At 43.8% G+C, this 24,054-nt stretch overlaps 1 protein-coding gene across 3 annotated transcripts; it reads right to left on the bottom strand.

Annotated features, from left to right (window-relative positions):
* Positions 1-244: 244 nt before the first annotated feature.
* On the bottom strand, positions 245-20,480 carry SHROOM1 (shroom family member 1). Of its 3 annotated transcripts, none has more exons than XM_066328972.1 (7): positions 20,143-20,480; positions 7,301-10,126; positions 6,168-6,238; positions 4,880-5,464; positions 4,342-4,492; positions 2,931-3,203; positions 245-828 (listed from the first exon to the last, which is right to left on the bottom strand). In XM_066328972.1, exons 2-7 carry the CDS (start codon positions 10,019-10,021, stop codon positions 574-576), a joined length of 4,056 nt encoding a protein of 1,351 aa, XP_066185069.1. In that variant the 5' UTR covers positions 10,022-10,126; positions 20,143-20,480; the 3' UTR covers positions 245-573. The 3 variants fall into 3 exon arrangements, with proteins under 3 accessions (XP_066185069.1, XP_066185070.1, XP_066185071.1); XM_066328973.1 differs by having other exon boundaries at positions 4,342-4,489; XM_066328974.1 differs by lacking the exons at positions 7,301-10,126; positions 20,143-20,480 and having other exon boundaries at positions 6,168-6,403.
* Between the last annotated feature and the right edge of the window lie 3,574 nt (positions 20,481-24,054).

The following is a 24,054-nucleotide window of genomic DNA, read 5'->3' as shown; positions in this document are numbered from 1 at the left end:
TAACATCCTCTGAACAGCCTACCAGGAGACCCATGGGTGGCAACTGCCAAGAAAGGAAGTAATTATTTTCTTTCATTACAGTGTATTATTACTGTGTCACACATTTAAACAGTAGAAACAAGTGCAGGAGTTTCACTGAAATGGTCCATAACATTTCCTGTGGCTTTGTGCAATCACCAATTCAAATCTGAACACCCACATCATTTTTTCATTTCAAACACTCAACCCACCCACGAGAAGAAAATATTTGTATGGTTCTTTTATTGAGATGATGTCAATCTGGAAACAGATGGACAGACAAGAAGGAGAAATACAAATTCAGTTAATAGGAGAAATGAATCCTATCAGTCATGTCCACAGGGCAGTTTGCTACACGTTGTGAGACACTGTCCAAGTGGAGGGCACATCCAGAGTGTGCCTTGAGTATCCCAGAGAATCTAAACACTTGTCAATGCTGTGGCACAAACAGGATTGGAAGAATCCACCAAACTGAGCCCTGTGATCAGAGTACTTGTGGATTTCCAGGGAAACACCACATATAACGTATAAAAATGTCTGGCTTGATGGTGGGTGTTAGATGGGGATGCTTTGCTTGAGATTTTCTAATTGTTCTTCGAAAAATTTAATCTGCTCTTCTAGGTCCTTCTGTTCAATCAGCAAGGAGGTCTTGACTTGGACAAAGTGTTGATAGTCGTGGAGCTGCTCCTCTGTCAGGTACTTGGCAAGGATTCCAGAGACCACACGTTCTCTGCGGTCCAGATTGTCCTTCAGGTCCTTGGCATCTTCCCGCTGCCGAGACAAGAGCTTGTGCCGTTCATTCAGCGATTGCTAATGGAACCAAAAAACAGAGCAGCACTCCGTGAGAACCCAGCACTCCTGCCACACTCTATTTCTTCATTTGGAAGCCACAGTCGATTTAATTTAATTGCTTCCTCTTGTGGGCTTTATGTTACACCTGAGAGTGTTTTTTTTTTTTTTTTTTTTTTTTTTTATTAATTGAATTACTCATTCTTGTGGCTTGTAAGGTAAGTACACAGTAAATGCCATCAAGGCTCACTTCTCCTATGCTGCCCTCATGAAAAAAATCAATATACTTAACATTCTGGTCATTTTAAAGTATTTTGTAACAATCTTAATTGAAATAGAAGCTCTTCAAGGCACTCATCTTTGGGTTTGGTATGTTGCATGTGGCCAGAGTGCCACTGACATATTAAAAAGATAGTGGCTTCTATTAAAAGGTCAGTGTTGATGCCAAGATGATTTTTTTTGCCTTTTCTTTTATATACCTTTTATATATCCTCAGTAGTCTTAGCATGCACACTCGTAATTCCTTAAGTCTGATAACTTAGCATAGGCCTAGTATTCTGTTCAGCCAAGAGACCAAACTCCCTAGACAATCTCACAGCTGGAGGGCAGAAAGCCCTATGCTGCCTTCAGAAACCAAGGCCCCCTCTAGAACATATCCTGTAAGCTGAGATTTAGCCCATCCAGGGGGGAATTCCTCAGGATGGGGGGAGATCATGATATTCATCCAGGCCTCCCACTGGGGCATCTTTGTTAGATATGCTCAATTGTAAGGTCTATAAATTGTATATGTGATCTGTCGTGTGTGTGCATTTCAGTGCATTCCACCTTAGCAAAGTGGTGCACCATAAAGATCCTTATTAAATGCCAAGGTAAAAACCCTTTATCCCTTAACCCTGTCTGGCTCTCAATTTTTTAAGACCACAAAAAGGCATCAGTGTGATAAAATAACAGTGATGCAGACAGTAACTGTTCATCAAAGGATTCATCTAAAGAGTTGGGCCTTGCTTGTTCTACAGGATTTTTATACCTTTCACCTTTAGCTAATTCTCATTCAGCTGCAATAATTTTCATATAGATTATGCTGCTGGAAAATGTCCTGTTCCAGGACAGTGTCCATAAATAGAGCACAGAGCAATGGTCACTACTGACACCCTAAAAACGGAGTCAAAGATTGAGACTGCTGGTTTTGCCAACATGAGGGCAAATGCAGTTAGTGGGAGATGGTTGTTAAAAATGTCGGCACTTAACCAAGTCTTTATTATGCATTTTATTCAAATATTAGAATAAATAATTTAAATGTGTTTCATATGAAGAGTATAAATGTAATACTAGAGAAACAACACCCTCCCTGCCTACCAATAAAGTGAAAGTATGAAATACTGTTTAAAATTATTCCCATTAACACAACTGACATTTTGGAAGGGATGAAGCAGCAACACAGCCCCAGAAAATCCGAGTTATTCTAACTCCATGATTTTCCAATTTCCAAAAGAGAGATAACAGCAGGTATTGTGTTGATAAAAACATGTCTAAGAGCAGTAAGGATAGCAGGGAAGCATAATTCCAGGGATAAATTTGCCTTTTCTTCTTCAGCAAAAAGACTTTCTAAGAGTTGAAATTATTCCCTGGTGACATTAGACAATTCTTCATTTCCATCAAAGCTGGCTAGTTGAGTTAAACTACAGTGAGTTTTATCTCAAGTTATGACCACACCTTCTGGCTTGCTAGGACAAACCCATTTAGTGAAGTATGACTTCAAAAGCAGTAATGAATGCAATGAAATTACCAGTGGAGAAATAAGCCCACGGAAATCCCTATGAAGCACAGGAGCAGCCCAAAGGTCCAAAGGGCACCCCTCTGGCTTGGAGCCTCTCAAGGTTTTGCTGTAGGCCCCCAGCAGCCAGCTGCAGGCTCATTCTGCACTTTGCTCCAGCATTGTACCCTGGTCCTCAGCAGAAACCTGCTCTGCTTCATCTGTAGGGACCCAAACACTGCCTGGGCAATGCCTGCTTGGGATAATGTACAGCTAATCAGCTAAATAAGCAGTCAGACAAATGAGCTGGGCATAGCTGCACCTGGAAAGAAGTGAACCAAACAAATTCACCCCCTCTGTTGTCACTCACCCTCTCCTCATCCTCTGTGCTGCCATCCATCCTGCTCAGGGCGTTCTGGACTCGGGCCAGGCGGCTGGACAGGCAGAGCAGGAGGTTCACCACCTTCTCCAGGTCCCCAATGAACATCATGTACCGCTCAAATTCGTTGGGCTTGCACAGGTCCCTCACCATGACCTCCAGCTCCTCACCCCACCTGCCACATTCCCTGATTTCCAGGAGAACCAGCTCCTGTTCCTCCCACAGTGCCTGCAGTCTGGATTGGAGACTGGCCATGAGTTCCAGCTGCAAAAAGAAAAATCATAGAAACTGTTACTGCCAAAGAGAATCCAGATCAGTTCTAGAGAATGGATTTTCTTCATGTTGCCTTTGCCAAGTTTTTGATTTTTCAAATAATTTTAAGCTACAGAAAAAAAAAAAGGGGGAAGAAAAGCAATATTTTCTAAGCTGTACTTAATTCTCAAACCCTGAAAAGCAAACTACCGGTATGGTAATCACCTTAGGTGGTGATATATTCTCTGGCTCAGAGAGTTTCCAGTCAGTCAGAAGGGAACTGCAGAAGTTTACAACATGATTACACAAAAGTTGTTGTTCTAAGACATGAGCATGAAGTCCCAGCTCTGTACCAAGTTTTGGTAGAACTGAGTGGAACTTCACTTATATGCACAGAAAATATCGGTTCCAACGGGCTGTTCAAACAGGTCATGGTGCCTGGGTAGAAAAGTAAGCAGAGGAGGCTGTTTCATAGGGAAAATATGTGGAAAAAGACCTCAAGACTTGAGTGGAGCACACCATCAGCTTCCTTGGAAGTTGGACAATGCCACCATGAACAGGAGCAGCAGTGAGACAGCAGGTAATGTGCACATTACAGCAGGAGGAGCTTCAGGAAAGCAGATTGTCATTATCTGAGGTGGAGCATGGCCAGGGGAAAGAGCCCACCTAACTCTGCAAAGCTACATAATCACCCCTCCAAGCTCCATACTTCTGTCCCTGCCCAGCTACATCCCCCATTCTCTGCATGTATGGAATTAATTGGACACTGGAATGTGCAGAAGCTGCTGCCAGCTCTCAGAGTAAAGAATATTTTTTATTTAGGCTGCCAGTTCTAATTTATTTTACGGATTTTGAGATTAGATTTGAGTGTTAAACTGGGAGTTTACTGCTGCTGCACAGGAGCTGGCTGTGCAAAGGAAACCTTTAATGATGACAGATGAGAGATCTGAGTCAAATCAGACAGGATTTAAATACTACCATTTATAATCAATACGCCAGTTTGCCAAGACTTCACCTAATGGCAAAAATTGATTCAAAGTTACCTGTGAAATGTTACTGGGATAAAAATATCCACAATAATAATGACATTAATGAGAATTTCTTTGTCATGATGGAGAAACAGTGGTTCCTGTGATGGTCATCTACATACTTTCTTAGATGTGATGTCATCTAGCTCATTTGTGCTGTCTCTGTTCCTCTTCAGGACTTGGTTTCCCATAGACGCAGGATCTTTGCTCCTTTGCTTGGTTTCATGTTCAGATTTCAGACATTCTTCTGGTTTATTGCAATGACTTTTCCTGCTATTGGAACAGAAAATAAATACTCGTAGCAAACACTTACAGTTTTCTTCACAAACACTGAATTCATGGTTTTATCCATCTTGACTTCAGGATCACTCTCCTCTCTTCTCATCACAAGAGATCTTCTAATTTTTTTTAGAAGATATGGAGCAAAAGATTTGCAGCCTAGGTCTCTCACAGTCCCTTTAATAAGAAACCACTGAACCACTTTTCTTCCATCACATACCCTTAGCCTCAGACATTTCTTGGTATGTAAATCAGAAAGCTCTATGTTTTTCTAATGAAACAAAAATAAAACAACATGCTTAATTCATCTTGCTACTAGTATGTATAGTATCTATACATTAAACTAGACAAAGTGCTACATAATTGTTTTTCTCTACTTACCCATTCTCCTGCACATGCTGTAGCTTTCCCCTTTTCCTGCGTGATTTATCCAGCATGGAGACGTTAACAGGAAACAAACCCTCCATCAGGTCCAAAGCAGTTTTTCTAGGAGGATGAGGCATGAGAATGTCCACCAGAGAACTGTCTTTGGCAATGATCTCCATAGCAAGCTCTTGGTCTCGCTGGTCCTGAGCAGACTGCAGCCTCCTTTTGGGCAGGGGTGTCTCTCTCTCCAGGGGAACATCATCGTGGTTGCTGTGCAGGGAGGTTTCCTGGGCAAGTAAACCTTTGGCTGGATTTTTGTCTCCTTGCTGAGGCTGAGCCGATGCGGTGTGGGGATGCATTTCCTGCTCTGGGGAAGCTGCAGAGAAAACAGCACACTGCTCTGGATGCTGGAGTGCAGCATTCCCAGTCAGAGACTGAGTTCTGCCTTCCTCCTCGACTCCAACGCTCTCCTTGCTTCCACCTCTTGGGACAGGAATAGAGGTTTCAGAAGCCTGCTCCTTTTTATCCTGACCACACACATGTCCAGTTATGTCATTGTGTTCACGAGTCTTGGGTCCATTTTTCTCAGGATCACGGAAACTGTAAGGAAGAAGACAGCTCCTTTTATTTGGGACATTCCCTCTGTAACAGTTATTTTTGCCCTGCTTGAGAGCTATAATCAAATGTTTCTGATGTTAAGGTTCTATCTGGAACTTTCAGTTACTTTTATGCTAACCCGCTAAACTAGGAGATTTAAGAATTTTTTTCCCATAAGCCATTCAAGTCTCCAGAAACCACTGGGATGTTTCTGAAAGACTGGAAATTATTTTACTACAAAAGAGTCATCATCACTGCCTTGCTGAGACAGAGTTCAGATGTTTATCTCCTTTGATGCTTCTCAAACTAGCAAAGCAAATATGGAGAGGTAAAAAACTTCCTAGTTAGTGACGTGTAAACGGCACAATTGGTTTTTTTTTTTTTTTTTTTCCCTTTAAAAACCAGACCAAAATCCCCTTTTGCACCAGTCCTTATCATGCATTTATCACACTCATCCAGGAGTGGGCATCTCCGCGCTGTTGGAGTGCTGTTTTCTCCGAGCTCGGATGAGGGAGCTGTGCTCCCGGAGATCTGATGGAGCGCGGCTGTGCAGGGACAGCTGCTCAGGGCACCTGGCGCTCCCCACTTCCAGCGGTGGAAACCATTCTGAAGACTGACCCGAACAGGAGGGTGAATATTCCCGAGAGAGAAGGAGGGGAGCAGCCTGGGACATGGGCAATACCCAGGCACAGCTTCACAGCCTCACCTGGAGATGCCGGGGCTGCTCCCACAGCGTGGGCACGGTGCTGCTGCACCTCTGGCACATCTGCACGTGTCCTGGAAGGGAAAACAGCACACTGGGACAACCAGCATTTCGGGCGAGGCAGCCCCTTAATTTTACTCCCAAATTTGTTATCCCCAGAAAGCGAAGCTGATGGTAGGTCTTCGAGTAGGTTCACTGAGATTTGTGCATTTTTGTTTGTGGTTTGTTATGTTTAGTGGTTTTTTAGGTTAGGTTAGGAAAAGTTTGGGGTTTGTTCATGGTTCTTCTCCCCCCCCCCTCCTTTGTTTTTTTTTTAATCTTTGGGAGTGTTTTTATCTACCTCTTTTTTATTAATTAAATTGCTCTTATGCTTTTCCTAGGCAGGAAGAGCTTTTTTTTCCCCCTAGAAAACCAAAAGAACAGCTGTCAACAAATGATAACTCTACTATCATAACAATTCAGAAATTCAGCATTGGTGGAAGTTTGTCAGTCTCTTCAGTATGGTAACTTTACTGGTATGTTAAATTATTTATTTTTTTGTCCCTTTATCTTCTTTATCCTCCTCAACTATATTGACAGCTACTGTCTTTCAAATTCAGGAGCCAAAAAAGGTTGGTCATTTATAAAATTCTTCTTATAATGACCTCTTTTGGGATAGGGCTCTAATGAAGTTGCTGTCATTAACAATAATGATGCTGGAGCACAAACAGCCTCACCCTGCCTACAGCACATGTTCTCTGTGTGAGAATCTTCCAAGTGCCAGAGTCCCTCTTGACTTTATGGCCCCTTTCACTGGTTTCTTGTCACAGATATGGCTGGTCTGTAGCTGCACAGATAATCTGGCTTAACAAACAGCGGTTTGACCAGCCTGGCTTGAAATAAACGAGTCCCCAGACACCATAGGTCAGATTCAAACCCAAACAGAGGAGCTCAGCCAATCCCCTTGAAGCTCCCACATCACTGGCCAGTGAGCTGGGCGGAGCTGAGGTCCCTGGCCAATCATGTCTGTAGGCACAGGAAATTTGGAGCCCTATAAAAGGAGCTGCAGGACAATGAACAGTTGTTGTTGCTGCTGCATGGACTTGGTGTGTTAATGTCACATCCCTGTCTCTGTCTCCACACTGAGAGTTTCTTACCTGTGTGGAAGAAGGAGTGGATTTTGGTCTCTCAGGAGCTCTCCCAGATGCAGAACCACGTGCCTGTGGGAGACTTTCAGCTGATGGACACTTGCTGGTACAGTTTCTGTCCCCTTTGTTGGGATTGCACCTGCTGCTCACGTTCAGTGGGGGAGCAAAAGGCAGTGGAGGAAAAACATCCGGTGATCTTTGTTCAGAAAGAAGATGGCAGAAAACTTCATCATTTTGCATCTTCCCGCTTCCATTTGAGTTGGAAATCTGGCCAGGAGGACCTTTGGGATTTGACAGCCTCTTCTGCAAGGGTGGCTTATGCAGTGGGAGGTGCTGTGAACCACCTGGTCTTTGACTGATCTTTCGTTCCATGTATTTCATCAGTGCACTGTGCTGGATTTGTTTCAGCTCTGTCCTGGAGACACTTGAACTGGAAAGTGCCCTTTCTCTGTTCTCCAGATCCCTTCTCCTGGATGCCACTGCATCTTGCTCAGTGATTTCATCCCTAACTTGGCTCCATGATACTTCCTTATCCATTAAGTGATTGAGCTTCTCAGGCTCAGAGTAGCACAGTTTCTTTTGCTCTTGGGTTATCCTTTTCCTTCCCCCTGCTTGACCTTTTTGTGGCCTCTTTATCTCTTCACTTCTATTGAAACTTTCCAAGGATTCTAGGTGGGAAGGGGAGCAAGGAACAGGTTTGGCATCCTCGTTTGCACTGGATAATGAGAAAGATCGAAGGTGTTCAACTGATGGCCTTTTAGAGGATTTCTGTCTCAGTCTGACAGGCAAACTCATCTGTAAGTCTTTTCTTTTAAAGGAGGTTTCCTTGAGAACCTTTTTCTGAGCCACTTTAAGTTTCTCTATATAGTCATTCTGGAAACACTCTTCTGTGAATGAGGCAGGACTCCTAAAAATAAGATCTTTGTTCTGGAGCACGAGATCATCAACACTGCGCTGATGGTGGTGGCTGTTCCTCTGAAGCTGATGGCTTTCTCTTTGTGTGTCTAGACACTGTGCTGAGGCAGGATAGCTGCTGGATGGAATTTCCTTTGGTGATCTCCTCGAGTCCTTGTTGGGGTACAGGACACTGGTGGTTTTCCCAGCAGAAAGATAGTAAAGCATGGGAGTTGCCTGCCTGGTTATTTGTTCAGCAGCATGGTTGTCCTGAAGCTGTCTTGAGAGCTGTGTTTGAAATAGAAGCTGATGTTTCTCAACAGGAGGTTCCTCTTGTTCCAGACATGTGCTGAGGTCAGGACTGCTGCTGTTACCCTGGTTTTCTTTCTGGATTTCCTGTAATGATGTGGAATCTTCCTTTGGTCTGAAAAAAGCCATTTGGCTTGTGCCATCAGAGCACTGCTTCCCTCCCTGATCCAGCTCCTCACACTGAGGGTGCTCCACTTCCATTGCATTGCAGCTGCAGGACACTGGTGATTTCTGCACTTTGTTTTGCTGGTTTGGGACTGGTTCCCTAATACTGCTTGTAATTTTTCCTTCAGAATCATAGCACTGATTTTTGTCTGTGTAACTGTTCAGTTTCCTGTGAGCATTTTTATTTAGAAGAGCATTCTCCATATATTTTAATTCTGAACTGTCCTCAAACACTTCCTGATCCATGTCTGAATGCCATTCAGCATGGAGTGGTCCCTGGGCACAGGGCAAGGACTCTTTCCTCTGGCTGGGCCCTGGCACAGTGCTTGGCAGAGCTGCTCCTCTGGCACTTGGCTTAGGCACACCCCTGGGACACTGTTTGACTTCCTGTGTATCATTAACAGCATTTGGGTTGGAATGTGCTTGGTGGTAAGATTTAGAGTTCACCTCTTTGGGAATTTTATTAGCATGACTTGGATTATAAGCAGAAAGTATTTTGGGGACATTTGCCACAGAGTCTGTCTTTAAATATTCTTGAAAAATGAATGAAGAAGGTCTTCTGAAAATGTGTGGATTGCTTCTCCTTGTAGGTGGTTGTGATGGGCTCCACTCTCCATTTCCCTCTGTCTTTAATGCCTGAACTTTTGACACCTCACTTGTAACATCAGAAGAAAGGCCCTTGTTTTCCAGAGTCTTTTCCCTATTAGGCCCTACATCTTGCTCTGTAACTGCATCCCAGTGTTGACTCCATGGTACACCCCTGTCCGCTAGCTGGCTGTCCTGCACACCAGGAGCTGGCTGCACACCACACTCAGGGTGCCCTGCAGAGCCTCCTCCTTTCTCTCTTGACTTTTCCAAGTGTCTGTTAGCTATGGTATAGCTGTCCAGTCGTGTGGGAGGGGACAGTGGAGGTGCTGCCAGGCCTGGAGCTCCCTGATTTGAAGTCCTTTGGGTGGGAGTAATTCCACAGCCGTCTGTGAGACTGCTGCTGTGAGAGTTGTGGGTGCTCAGGTCTGGTGCCTTGTATGGCTGGGGGGCTCTGAGGTCAGAGTGGGCAGCACTGAGGTTATAAATTCCTGTGACATATTCTGAGTCCATGTAGGGGACCTGCTCTGGAGGCACACAGAAATATTCACCATGGCACGATGGTGTGGGGTACTCTGGAACATTTGATCCTCCTGAGAAAGAGCTGTAAGCAGAGTCTGCCCTTCCAGGGAGGTGCAAGAGATGCTCCATGCTGCTGATTGACTTCACTGACAAAAGATGATCATTTTCAGGAGAGGCCACAGGCTCTACCAGCTTCTCCGTTCTGCCACCTTGCCTGTGACTCCATCTTTCTAGCTCATTCCCAGCTGAAGTCATGTTGTAGTATTTCCAGAAATCCAAGTCTGATTAAACATCCACAGCCAAGTTGTTAGAAATGAACATTTTTCTCTATAGTTACATTCTAATAATATCTAGGGGATCCTGAAAAGAAAGAGAAATGTGTGAAAAAGGACTCAGTGGGAAGATTCTCTTGGCACATCTCAGAAAACCTTTCCCAGAGTCCTATAAAAAGTGGCTTAAGACTGACAGAGCATCTCGATGAGATATTCTGCTGTCAGTCCCAAGTCACAGATTTTAAAAGATGGCCATAAGTTTATGGCTGCAGCTCAGAACTCCCTTGCATATCCTGAAATGGACTAGGAAAAAAACCACCAGCATAGAGTTCAGGTACAACAAATACACATTTTTTGCAGAGCCTGGAAAACAGCCTGTGTTTATCAGCAACACTTGACAGTTCCTCTCTGATTGCTGTGCATGATGACCATGGGTTTAGTTTAACAAATGGATCTCCACAAGCACCAATCCAGTGGGCCAGGAGATTGTCACACCAACAGTGTGAGCCTCTCAGCCACCTCTGCCAACTCCAAACCCCATCACGTGCCCCCAGGCAGTCAGAGTGCCAAATAAAAGACTGAACCTGGCACTACAGTGGTGCTTTCCAGCAACCTTGTTCAGTAATTCTCATTTAAACCAGCTCTAGAAACTGATCAGTTATTAAAAGAAAGCAAAGAAACCATCTTGAAAAGCTTCATCAAGAAGTTGCTCTGGTAAAAGGCTTTCTTCTGAGGAGACAAAAACTGTGTCCAGATCCCTCTAGAATATTACATGTCTGATCTATTCATAAAGGTTGAACTCACTAGACATTATTCTGCAACATCATATTTCTGTGGTGGGACCTCAAAGAGCTGGCAGAAAGAGAGGTTTCAGGGTGATGTTTCTCTTTAATTAAAAAAAAAAAAAAAAAATCACATTCCTGCCTTGTTTCAAAGAAGTCCTGGTATCATTCATTTTGAGCCAAAGGAAGAGAAGGATAGGAGCCAAAATACACAAGTTAATCTATAAATGAAACTTGGACTGGTGGGGCACACTAAATAAATTAACTAGTTTCTGGGAAATGAAAACAGCCTAACACCACAAAGTGGTAATTTGCCTGCTGGTTTGGTTTTTAGGGGTTTTTTGGAGGGGTGTTTGGTTTTTTAACATTTCAGTAAGAAACCAACTCAAGGATGTCTGGAGTTCTCTTCCTCTTTACAGGTGATTTAAAACACATTTGTGTGATGCTGTTTTACACCACAACAACACAGACTCTGTGATTCAGAAGGCTGAAAATTACTCTTTTATTCTTGGGATGTGCCTCCCTTTTATACTATTTTACACAGACCAATTTGATTGGTGAAACAAAGGCAAACCTCTTCAATCACATTGGTCAGAGCAGAGGGACATCAAGCAGAAGTCCCTTCTAGAAAAAGGAATGAATAACAAAATTACAGTTACAAAAACATCTCTCCTGTTTACAGGAAATTCCCTGGGAAAAGAATTGCAGAAAACCAAAACACCTCAGGCATGGAACCAGGGCTACAGTTGTGAAATTTAATTGTCTGTCCGTGAATAACAGGGTCACAAAGGAAACAGGAAGCATCAGTGGCTAATGATGCCATTCCCCATCTTTTTCACCATGGAGTATTGAGGATTTCAAAGAAATAAACACCTTAGATACTTGGTGAAAGGAAAACCTTGGATTTTCTGAAACCACTGAGGAAAAAAAGCAGTTGAATGATTTCAATGACACTAACTGCAGACTGGGGGTGTATCAAGGTGCATCACACTGCAGTTATATTTCCTAGGCAAACAGAGTGCCCTGAAGTCTGGCCCGTGGCAGTGACCTCTGGGTCTCACTGAGCTGGGAGAGGTCAGCAGTACCTGAAGGTGCTGTGGGTGCACAGGATCAAACCATTCCACAAGAGATCCAGAAGACAGATTGCTCTGTCATTCTTATCTCCCTCGTTTTAATTAAATTTTTCTCCCAGTGGAACCTCTCCAAGCAGCTCTTACTGATGGTGCTTTAAATAGACCCAGCCAAGTATTTGTCTGGGAGGTGCTGGCAGAGTTCCATGGAAGTTAATGGAGCCACTCTGATTTACAATGAGAATTTGGCCCTAACTTTTCACAGCAATGTGTAGAATCCAAGTAACTGTTGTGATTTAGTTCATGTCTATCAGTGGAAGTGCTCTTCTGGTTTTCTATACCAGTAATTCCCAAGATCTCTTTTCCCTAATTGTTTCAAGCTCCTCATTGCAATTTACAGTGAAGTTGGCAATAGAGAGAAGAATTTTTGACTGAGGTTTTTACTATGATACCAGAAGTATTAGGAAATATAATTTTAGTGTCTTAGAAGACTGAGGTAAGAACCTCTAATTGATGCTGAAATACACCTTAGGGAAAACTTCTCTTATTTCTTTTGAAGAGGATATTTTCTAAACCCTGACAGCAGAATCATTTAGCTCAGTGTGTTCAAGGAACTATGTGGAAACTGCCCTCTCTTTCTCATATAAGAGAAAATCATTAATGTTCTTAAAACTCAACTGACATGAACAAGGACATTGTTGTTCTCAGTGGGGAGGTGGTAGAGCTCCCTCATGGACTGTCTCTGGGTCTCAGATAAATTCTGGCAAGGCTGAAATACAATGTGCCATTCCAGACTGGCTTGCAATATTTGCACTGCAAACCACGGAAAGCAAGAAGAAAAATGTTAAATTAAAGTATATCAGAACCAAACCCACGGAAAGATGAAGGGAAGTGTGACGGAGGAGGTCGGACTGACACCAAAGGAGGCTTCAAGCATCAGCACCTTGTTATCTAAAAGTCCCTCACACCTTTTCTGTGTAGCCTCCCATGGGCAGCTCCATGGAGCTCTGGCTCTTTCTCTCCTTCTTCTGCAGTTCCAGCTCCTTCCTGTCCCTGGCACAGCCACCCAACCCTGTGTGACCCTTACATGACACCTGACCCTTTCTGTCCCACACAACCTCCTGCCCTTTCCTCCTCACAGCACAGCAGACTGCAACTGACCCCAACCAGCTCACTCACTCTTTATCACACCCATAGCTGTGAGGGCAAGGCTCCTCTACCCTCTGGTAATTAATACAGATGCAATATATCGGGGAGAAGATTGCCTTCAGCACTATCTCCATCTGTCCTCTCACAGAAGTGTATTAACGGTGTACGAATCCAGGGAGGTGTATTCACTCCATGCTCAAGGAAGAAATAAAGCCATTATCAACCTATTAAGTTCCAAAGTTGTTTGCTTGTTGTTTTTTGTTGTTAAAAACAGAGGCCAACTTAGCTTCCATCCACATCAACCTGTCCTGTTCCAGGGAAGGGTGATTTGCATTGCACAATCTTGAAATCTTTAAACCAACTCAGTATGTTGAAGTCTGGCAAATTAACTCTGTACAGGGAAAGCCTAGTGACTCCAGAGCACAGTCAGTGAACGACTTACCTGTCTTATAAGGGTGAGATTTATTATAATTACAGTTTGGTCTTGTTTGACCTCATTTAGAGTTTGCTAAGTGCCATAATTGATCCGTAACTCACCTGCAGTTATATACAATGCTCGCCTGAACAAATCATCACGCACCAGAAACACAGGTATTCTCCCTATCAAGTCTCTGATTTGCCCTTAACAACCCAGGAAAAACAGCCCCTAGAACGTCACAGTCTGCAATAATTTCTGTACTTGTGGAGTTCCCTTGAAGTGACCAACACAATCTTTGCATCACTGAAACAAGAATGAGAATTTTCTTTAACAAACATAAGCAGAGTTCAAACCTTCTTAGGTCTCTTTTTATGTAATTGCCCTTTTTATACAAATAGCTCCATGAAAATAAAGGGGAAACCCACAGCTGTTAATCTGGATCAAACTACAGTAACAAGTGTTCTCCAGAAGAGAACAAGTGTGCAAAATGCAAAGCAAACACCTTGACCAACCTACCAATATTATGTCATGTCCACATTTGTGAATGACCTGTTTCTTATCAAAGGGTAAACATTGCATGTAAATATTAACTGGAATTCTTCAGATTCCAATCTGTTGCACACTCTGCAGCACCTGACCCATCTGCTCCCCAGACCGTGAGATCTCATTGCTACCAAAAGATCACCTGAGGGACTCTTGCTTTAGCAGGTGATCCTCCTGGCTTTCCCAGGGCAGTCTGGAGAGGCCAGAATCCTGGGGAGGTCAGAATCCTGGGGAGGCCAGGTGCAGCCTCTGGCACCCCAGAAACCTTCAGCAGGTCATGGCTGGTGACCTAGCACAGGTTCCCAGCTCTCCACCCTGGTGTTCCTGGACAGAAAGCCATGCCCCTGCACAACATGGATGTGTTCTCAGTGACTACTTCTGAGATATGAGATGTCTGGAAACAAGAGCTGCTCCTTTGACCAGCCTCTGAAATATCCAGAAATTCCAGACAAATATCCAAAGTCTTCACATTCCATCACTTTGATATGACTGTTTAAAAGATGGGAGAAATGGAAGGATACTACATTCAGGAAAGTGTGGCTGGCATTGCTTTTCTGCCCAGCATCTCTGAAAGTCACTATTTCTCTCTTTCTCTGCCTTTTTAATAGATACCTTTCCTTTGTTATTATTTGTTTCTAACCTGTAATCAACAATTTTATCCCCTTGGACTTTCAACTTTAGGTTTCAAACAGGAAGGCAAACATAGCAGATGATACTGCCTTTGGTTGACTGAAAAAACAAACTTTCTGCTAATATGGTGGTGGTTTGTTGTTGTTATGGTGGTGGTTTTCTTTTTTTTTTTTTTTTTTTTTTTTTTTTTTCCCCTAAGATTTCTGAATACTCTAATCACTGTTTTTCTCATTCAGTGCAATTTCCAGAAGTATCATACAGTAGGTAATGATCACCAAGGATATTGTACATCAACACACAAGGACAAAATCTCACATTTGGCTTCCAGGCCCAGAGAAAGATTCACCCTGCTACTGGGAGCCAGGGAAGTCAAAGGGTCACACAGTCCCCAAACAGAGCCTCAGTGGGATTTAGAGGAGGTTTATGCCTTGTGTGCACAGAAATAAATTTCACCATAGTCTGAGGAATGTAAATATTTCCAGTAAAACTCATGGATCCACACTTGAGGCTTTCTGGAGCTATCAAAGTGTCATGGGAAATTTAGAGAAGGATGAAAGTAATGATACTAAAATGCATCTCAGTGTCCCCTTTTCTGTGTGGGGGCATAGACACATCTTCCTAAACTTCCTCCCCCTGCTGTTCCAGGCTCTCCAGAGAAGGAAGAGATCCCTGGTGACCAGCCTGGGAGCTTTGCTGGAGCCACAGTACCAGAATGGGCCCATCCTGCACCTTCCTGGTGTCACTTCCCATAGGGATGCTATCTCACTGATGGACAGGAACATTTGGCATTTGCCTACTGGGTGATGAAAAGCTGTATCCCAAATCAACAGCTTTTGGAGGTGAGAGCTATGGCCCAATCTCTGGCCAAGGATTTAATGAGGAAGATCAGGTTTGGCAATTCTTCACAGCCTTGTGAGAGACTTTTTCTGAACACCCAACAGAGTCTGACCCTTTAATTAGAGCAGTTACTCACTACATATGTAGTTCTCTATTGTCCTTGAATTCCCTGACTTTCCTTATTCAGCCTCAAAAATTCCTCTTGGTTTCCATCAGCATTAGTGTCTACTCTATTAAACACCAAATACTAATTGTTTCTTTTACCTCTCTAAGTGCTTCTCAGAAAATGATTTTGCCAGAAATCGCAGTTTTGTCCCAAATGTATGCATTTCTTCCCAACCATTTCTATTTTATCCCTTTTAATGTGATCATATTTTCCTTATTTCTTTTTTTAATCTAACCAAGTTCATTTGATGCCATAAACGTAGCCCCATACTGCTTTTACAGGCTGCAAAAACACTACAAGAGCATTAAAAAATTACAGACTCTAAAGTACTAAAAACCAAAAAGAAAAAATTCTAATGATACTGTTGATTATTAAACATGTCTTTAGAATTAATATATATATAATTAAATTAACTAATTAATAGAATTTAATTAAATTAATATATAGAACAAAGATGTTTTCTCATTTCTACCATGTTGATTGCTTCCCAGCAAGGCTGTCCAAGAAACATCAGGGAAAAATAAAATTCTCATAGTCCCCCTGACCTACTCCTGGCTGCACTGAGCTTCCCCTTGACTTAGGCAGCAAGTCAAGCTCACAAGAGAAGAAACTGGCCATTAAATAGGGGTAATCCAGTGCAACATCTCCTTTCACTGACATGGTTTTAGTCCAGAATCCTGTGAGTTGATAGTTGGTTAGCAATCTGTGCAAGCACAATTTTAATACATACTCATTTTTAATTGCCTATAATTAGAAAAACCCAAGTGCTTATAACAGGCAGTTTCACCAGCTGCCACACATCCCAAACCCAGTACATTCCCAGCACTGCCTGGATCAGAATTTGCCTTTCCAGCTTTATCAGAGCTCTGGGAGAGCTGACACTCACTCAAAATTACTAGTGAGGGTTGGCTGGATGGGAAATGTCATGAAGCCATCTTATCTTTGAAGAATTGTGGTTTTCTGGCACTTACAGATGTTTTATTCTAATATAAAACTATTCTCATAAGCTTTATGGATGACTCTTAATTGCAGTCCAAGACTCCTTGCCAGAACAACACTGCAGATTCCAGTTTATACATGCTGTAGTTCCATTTTCCACAGACAAACCTGCAATGAGAACAAACATTCCTGCTGCAACTCCAGTTCTAGGAAAGGATGGATTCAGAGGCACTGACTGGGGAAGGAGCAGTGTCCAGTTCAGCTTAATGAAGTGGGATTTTATATATACTCTTTATGTATATTATTTATGAATTTATGTGTTTATACAATTTAAGTTATGGCTTCAGATGGATAAAAATATTAATTTTCTGGTGTCTAAATGCACAAAGAAGCTTTTTGCTGAACTTTACAAGCTTTGACTGTGTGTCATGAACTTCATGAAAAGACAGAAATACACCCTCTTCACTACATTTCCAAAGTCATTTCCATCTAGAGAACACTGACAGGTAAAATATGGGATAGAGAATCCTACCAGACCTTCCCAGAGCAGAAGGTGACGTGGTCAAGCTGGCTCACCTGGATTATTCCTGAGAACAGGAGAGCACAGGAATCAGCTTGTGGTACCTGGAAAACTTCCCAACACTGAACACAAGTGAGGAGACTGGAAGCATGAGAGAACCAGAGAAACAAGCACAGATGTGGAAATGGAGCTTCATCTAACCAAACAATCTCCCTGTACCTCAGAGTGTATCTTACAAACTTCAGTTACACACTGCCACACCAGTGGGACTCTGCCTTACCATGAAATCATTTGAGTCTCACAGCAGGAGCAGAACCCAGGCCTCTCAGTCTCAATTATTTTGTTTAATACCTTACTACCCTCAGTTAATCATGTAACTTTTCCAGTCTTTCATAGCAGCAGTCTAAAATATAATTGGCAAACAATATTAGCACTTCCATTTTCTTGAATATAAATCAAGGATTATGAAGTCATATCAATTAATTTGGTATTTTAAAAAGCCATTAGCTCTTTCTTATTTTGACACAGGAGACAGAAACTATTCCTTTCCTGAGGATGTCTGTTTTCAGTCTAATTCATCCAGATGTTAAACATAATTGTGCTTGCCTTTGGGCTGGGGCAGACAGTAATGCAATATCCAGTTACTACAGAACATTCCACTGGAACAAGAGGAAACCACCAAATATACACAATAAATAATATATTAGACAGCTCTGTTCCTTTGCAAACATTGCATTCTAGTATTTTCTCATAGCTTTTGTTTGGGCAGAATTTGTAAGTGCTTATGCCTAATCTCACTAAACGTATCTCTGGCTTCCACAAGAAAAATGAAAACCTGGATTAGTAGTTAAAAATAACCTGGAAATATCCCATGGTTACGTTAGAGCAGGTTTAGTGTGAGGTGGGGGTTGCTCCGAATTAGGGGCAGAAATCAAACCCTTGTTTTGCAGAGACCATCACAGAATGGTTTGGGTTGGAAGGGTTATTAAAGATCACCTTGTCCCACCCCCTGCCATGGGCACATTCCACTATCCATGGGGCTCCAAGCCCCATCCAACCTGGCCTTGGACACTTCCAGGGATGGGGCAGCCACAGCCTCTCCCTGTGCCAGGGCCTCACCACCCTCACAGTAAGAATTTCTTCTCAGTACCTGAACTAAACACACCCTCCTTCAGCCTCCCTCCAGACATGCTGCAAGACTGGCAGGAGATGTCAGAGGAAAAAAAGCTGAGGGAAGCATAAATGAATTAATTTCTGGGAAAAGGCAGCACTCAGAGCTGTTGTGAGAGGCCTTCCCTAAGCAGGTGACTCCAGGACAGGTATTCACCTCTGAGAACAGGCGAGTACAGCAGAGAGATGGCAGCGAGAGGGGCAGTGATTCCAATAGGGACCAAATAATTCCCTGTCTGTAGCACTTCTTAACAACTAGTCCCCATCCAAACAGAAAGGTGTGAGTCTTTGCAGATCCACTCTTCTCTATTTTACCCATTCTACAGAAATTGCCCTCTGAGTTCCCAGGTCAGTCCTCAATAACCTGCATTTCACCATTACCCTCAAACATTGCCTGTGCTGCAGAATCATTAGGTACATTTTGTACCAAGGTAGGTATTTTCTGTGTAAAAATGTCTGCCTGCCAGACCCTTTACCTGACCCATTTAACACAGACCTATTTATTCTAGAAAACCCCACAAAATCTGCACAGGCAAGGATAGAGCAGAGCTCCTGTGATTGTATTAGACTTAGGTGACACTCTAGAGTGTCCATGTCCACAGCAGGAGTGCAACTGGTCCCTTACAAACTACAACACACTGATAATTTTAGGATTTTTAAGATAATTTTTCTGTTACAAATCATTATACAAATCCTCAATTATTTGGTTACATTCACACATTTCCCTATGAAAATCTTTCCCATAGAAGAATACCATCTTTCACAGTCACAGATCCTGAGGACAAGCCCTGAAGTTCAGGTGGCCTGGGGCAATCATGTGTGCCCAAGACAGCTTCCAGCCCCAAGTTAAACATTTCAGAATGTGGTTTTAATATTTTCCAACATCCATCCTGTCCCTTCCTGTGTTTCCAGGCTGGCTGTTCCAGAAGGGTGCCTCAGATGGTGCAAATGGACTTTGGCAGCAGATGCTCTGCAAGGCACCAGGGAACTGAGTCAGCCCATGGTGGGGAGAAAGGACTGACAGAAAACACAGCACCTGGACACCTGTTTGTCCAACATGATGCTTTCTTCTCTCACCACCATCCACCAGCTCATGCCTGGGCCTGGATGTGCTCTTGTGACATGTGTAAGTCATCCCTCCCCAGTGGGACCATTGGCTCTGCCTGCCCTGTGCTGCCGAGTTGGGACAGCACACTCCTCTTTTGCTGAGACCTCCCAAACCACCTGTAAGTGGCTGCCACAATGCCACAGGCACACTGGCACATGTGCCACAGTGCCACAATAACACCTGGCACATGTGCCACAGTGCCACAAACACCCACACCTGGCACATGTGCCACAGTGCCACAGTCCCGTGTGACACGTTTCACACAAATTCTGCATCAAACCCTGTGAGGTGCAAGGACAGCTGTGGTGTCCCCCAGCTGCTCTAGGGACACTGCTGAGATAAAGGAGAATGTGCTTGTCAGGAGAGACCAGTGAGCTCATCCACCACCCACTGGCCCTTAAAGTCTGCGCTGGGATCTCACTGAATCCCTCCCCAAACACAAGCACTTAGCCACAGGCTAAGGAGCAGTTACTTCGACCATGGATCAGCAGAATCATGTTCTCCAGACTCCCAGCAAACACAATATAAACAGAGTAACCAGAATGTTCTTGTCATTCTTTCCTTGCGTAAAGCAAATATACAAATAGACAGCACAGCAACTGCTGAAGACAATAGGTACCAGGTACAGGCATCTAAAACACACACACAGATGTTATTTGGTTTTGCTAGAATCACAGAACTACAAAATGCTTTGGGTTAGAAGGTCCCTTAAAGCTCATCCAGTCCCACCCTCCGTGCCATGGGCAGGGACACCTTGCATACACCAGGTTACCTGTCAGCTCGAGCAATCTGAACAATGAGTACAGCCAGGACAAATCTGCCACCTCCAATATTCTCTTTGTAAAACAGAAGCCAGTGCTCTGGTTCCACGTTCCAGCCGTGCAGAGAAGATCTCCCGGTCAGTGAAGCAGAAGTTGTGCAGATCACAGCCTGAAGAGTTCCCGGGGCACTCCCGAATGTCAGAGGTGATTCCCATCCCTCACCTGTCACCACAGCAGCGGGATGTCCCCGGGCAGCTCACGGCCATCCCAGCTGCGAGGTGGCTGTCACAGCAGGACACGGCCCGGCTCTGTGGCACTCTGGTGCACAGCAGTGGCACAGGGGAGAAGGAAAGCAGCAAACAGTGGGCTGGGCTATTTCATTATCTCACCAGTCAATCATTAACCACGGGGCTGTTTCTGCCCGAGCTCTTGGCTGGCCGCCACGGCTCCCACGTGGGCACGACTGAAAAATTCCATGAATATGCTGCCAAGGCCACAGAGGAGAGGCCAGGTGAGGCCTCTGTGCCCTGCAACCCACAGCACTGCTGTGCATCCCACCGGGATGTCTCCAGGAGCATCCCGGGCTGTCCCCAGCCTGAGGTCACCTGTGCACGGGCTCCTTGCTCTGGAGCACTTGGGAAACACTGCTAGACAAAAACTAATTCAATCCAACTGAAAGTAGTTAGATCTAATCCAACAAAGGAGATAGATTTGATTTTCTTAAAAGATTATATACTGTTTTCTTAGGGGGAGAGAAAAAGGGTTGTACAGTAAAAGTTAAAGCAGCTCAGGGCAACTCTGAAGCTGTGTTTTATATGCTACAGTTTTTGTTTTGTGGGGCTTTTTAGTTATTTCTAGATATTTTGTTCATACAAGTGCACAGAAAACTCACAGATTGAGGCTTTCTTCTGTGTTGTGTGACTCTGAATTAACTCAAGCCTCTGCAATAAATTTTTTCTGTCCTCAAATATATGTGATGAAGCCTGATATAATTTATAATGGTCTTATTCAGCGAGATGAATTCCCACTAGTTTCCAGATGGGCTTAAAAAATAAGCTGATTTTGTGCCACTATTTTTTCCCTCAAACTAAGCTGGATAATGCCATGCAGACCACAGCGCTTTGATTTGTTATGTATTGTCTCTCAAGGGAACACTGGGCATTCTTTCCACATTTCCTACAAAAATAATCTGCTCCCCTGTGGCTGTGTTGTTTTCACATGTTGGGAAGGACAAAAGTGGTCTCCAGTGGGGCACAGACTGAGCCTTTGGGCTGTGCCTGGCCTCACTCTGCCCTGCAGCAAGGCTGAGCCAACACAGAGAGCTTGGGACTGGGTTCACTCCAGAGCAGCTGGAGAGGACACGGATCATTTTGTGGGTAGTCTCAATCCACTTCTCCTGAGCATGAAGAGCCTCTGGAAGACTATTCACTGATTATTAATTTAATCCATATTTGCGGTTTTTCTGTGAGCAACCACCCAGGCTCCTCCTTAAAATCCTGTATACAAATAGGCCATCCCACAGCTCAATTTTTTTCACCCACACACGTGTTCAGTAACTCCCCAAGTATGGAGAAGGGCTCCTGAGAAGTTACTGAGTAACTAACTCAATGTTTAGTCATTGCATTTAATCCTATTTTCACCCAGCAGGGACTTGGTATCTGATCAAGTGTTCTGCAGCAGGAGGTAAGGGGACATTTCCAGAGAAGTGAGAAGGAAAATAATCCTGCACTGTGGGAAAAAGGCAAATCTGAGCAATTCTCCTGCCGAGTGATGAGCAGAGCTCTGGTTTGGGGGCAGAGCTGGCAGCTCCAGGGGTGCCTCCTGTGCACAGGAACTTTTGTACATTCCTTTTGCCAGTCAAATGTTTGTGCAGGTCAGAGAATGACTGGTTTGGGACAGTGCTGCAGACAAGCCTGACCTCAGTCCTACAGGCATAATCAAGGCTCCAGCATACCAAATGAGAAAATAGAGGAAGGCAAACCCATTATTCCCACCCTGCACCTCGGAGAGTTAATTCACCAGCTCCTGCCTCTCCCAGGACTGGAGCAGCTGAACCCTGCAGCAGGGCTGTTCACTGTGCAGAGTTTGGTTTGGCTCTGGGATTCCTCACAGATCTTTGTAAGGCTTGGCCCTTATATACAGAAAGAGATTTTTAAAGACATTTCAGCACATCAGAACTGAGAGTGTCCAGACTTTTCCAGACACAGCACAGTGCCTGACTTCTGTCTCTGTGAGACAACTATGCAGACACCCGAGTTCAAGGGTCCTTAAATGAAGTGTCTCTTGTATGTTAACTGGGGATGAACAACACTCTTCTTGCCACACTCTTGTCAGGATAAGCCCATTAAAAACTGTGGGAGTCTTGAAAACAAACACAATCCCTGCATAACCTGAGGGTGCTGAAAGCCTCTGCAAGATGCAGAGTGTCAGCAGATCACCTGAAACTCTGCAAAACTGCAAAGCCTTGGGAAAACAGCCCTGTCACCACAGCGTCACTAAACCTGAGCTCTAAACCAGTGGAAATTTCACCAGAAATTGCACTAATACACAGCACTGGGAATGATAATAGCATTGGCCAATTATAAAATATTCCCGCTTATAAATCACACATTCCAAATGCTCCTCCTCACTTATAAACTGGTTGCCTTGTAAAGAAGTTATTAAATGTTTCACAGGGTCTGCAGCTCTAGTGGTGTGTATCTCACAGTGGCAAATTGCTCCCAGCTGGACTGCAGGAGGACTCTGCAGTCACACATGGAACACTGAGCAGAGCTGTCAGGGAGCAGCTGGGACCTCCTTTAGGGCCCCACTGTCACAGTAAATCCATGTGCCACAAGTATTTGCAATTAAACCTTCCCACTGCCTTCACATGAAGTACTGTAGATTTGGGCTGAATAAATTGCCCTTTGCTCCATCCTTGGTTTCAATCACAGAGTAAGATGTTTAATGACTAATAATGATTGAATGAGATGTGATGGGGGACACTCCCAAAGAGAGAATTTAGAGTTGCTCTGGCAATTAAAAACGCTAGAACACATTAGTGGCAGAGAACATGACAGAACCAAGGCAAAAACCTCACCCCTGTCCCAGCCACGAGCACTCACCATCCATTCATCATCAGTAGGAAATAGCCAGAGTATTCTCAGGATATTTACTAATCACAAAGTTTGCTTAGGTTTGCAATCGATGAACTTATGCTAACCATAACAAACAGGGTCAAGAGTTAAAATCAACAAGGGATTTTATAAAAGCTGATTCATTTTACTTGTCCTTTGGTACCTAAAGTTTTAGAGTACACTGACGTGTTTTCAGACTTTTCTCCACACCCAGAAGTATTGATATATATGGTGGATTTCTTAGCTGAAAGCTAAGACTTTCAGGAAAGCCTTAAATTTTTACAGCTGATGCTTTCAGAGGTGCATAAAATCTCATAACACCCCTGATAACCATGTCAGGGGTTGCCATTGGCATGACTTTCATTTCCAAGCACTGCCATGGTCACTGCACTAAACTGCTTGAGAGTAGAAAAGCAATACTTAGGATTATAGGCCAAAGTTTGCATCTTAATGCTACTTTACAGGTTTGCTGCCTAATCTGCCCTGTGCAGGGATGTGTCCTGCACTCATGTGCAGCTCCTGAAAGCAAGAACTCCCAATTCTGGATGAAACCTGCAGACATCAATGATCAGCACAAGCAGGGGTGATTTCTGCTGCCCATTCACTGGCACCCCACATTCTGCCACTGCCCCTTTACTGCCACATGACAATGCCAACACCAAAGAAATATGTACAGGCAGCAGGCACAGCAGAGAAACTCAACATTAAAATAATTTCTCATGGCTGTGACTGACCCTTCTCTCCAAGAGCCCCAAATACACCAAGCCATTACTGGTGGGATCCCCTAAGGCAGGATAAAGTAAACCC

Source organism: Sylvia atricapilla, chromosome 14 (assembly GCF_009819655.1).
Source record: "Sylvia atricapilla isolate bSylAtr1 chromosome 14, bSylAtr1.pri, whole genome shotgun sequence".
Classification (NCBI taxonomy): Eukaryota; Metazoa; Chordata; class Aves; order Passeriformes; family Sylviidae; genus Sylvia; species Sylvia atricapilla.
The sequence above is the reverse complement of the archived record's forward strand: the minus strand, read 5'-3'. Positions and strand labels throughout refer to the sequence as shown.

Coding starts and splice junctions, on each gene's coding strand:
- SHROOM1 (XM_066328972.1), bottom strand. CDS start 10,021: ATGACTTCAGCTGGGAATGAGCTAGAAAGATGGAGTCACAGGCAAGGT. Junction 4,493..4,879: donor CAGCATGTGCAGGAGAATGG/GTAAGTAGAGAA, acceptor CTGTTCCAATAG/CAGGAAAAGTCATTGCAATA. Junction 829..2,930: donor GCACAGAGGATGAGGAGAGG/GTGAGTGACAAC, acceptor TGGTTCCATTAG/CAATCGCTGAATGAACGGCA.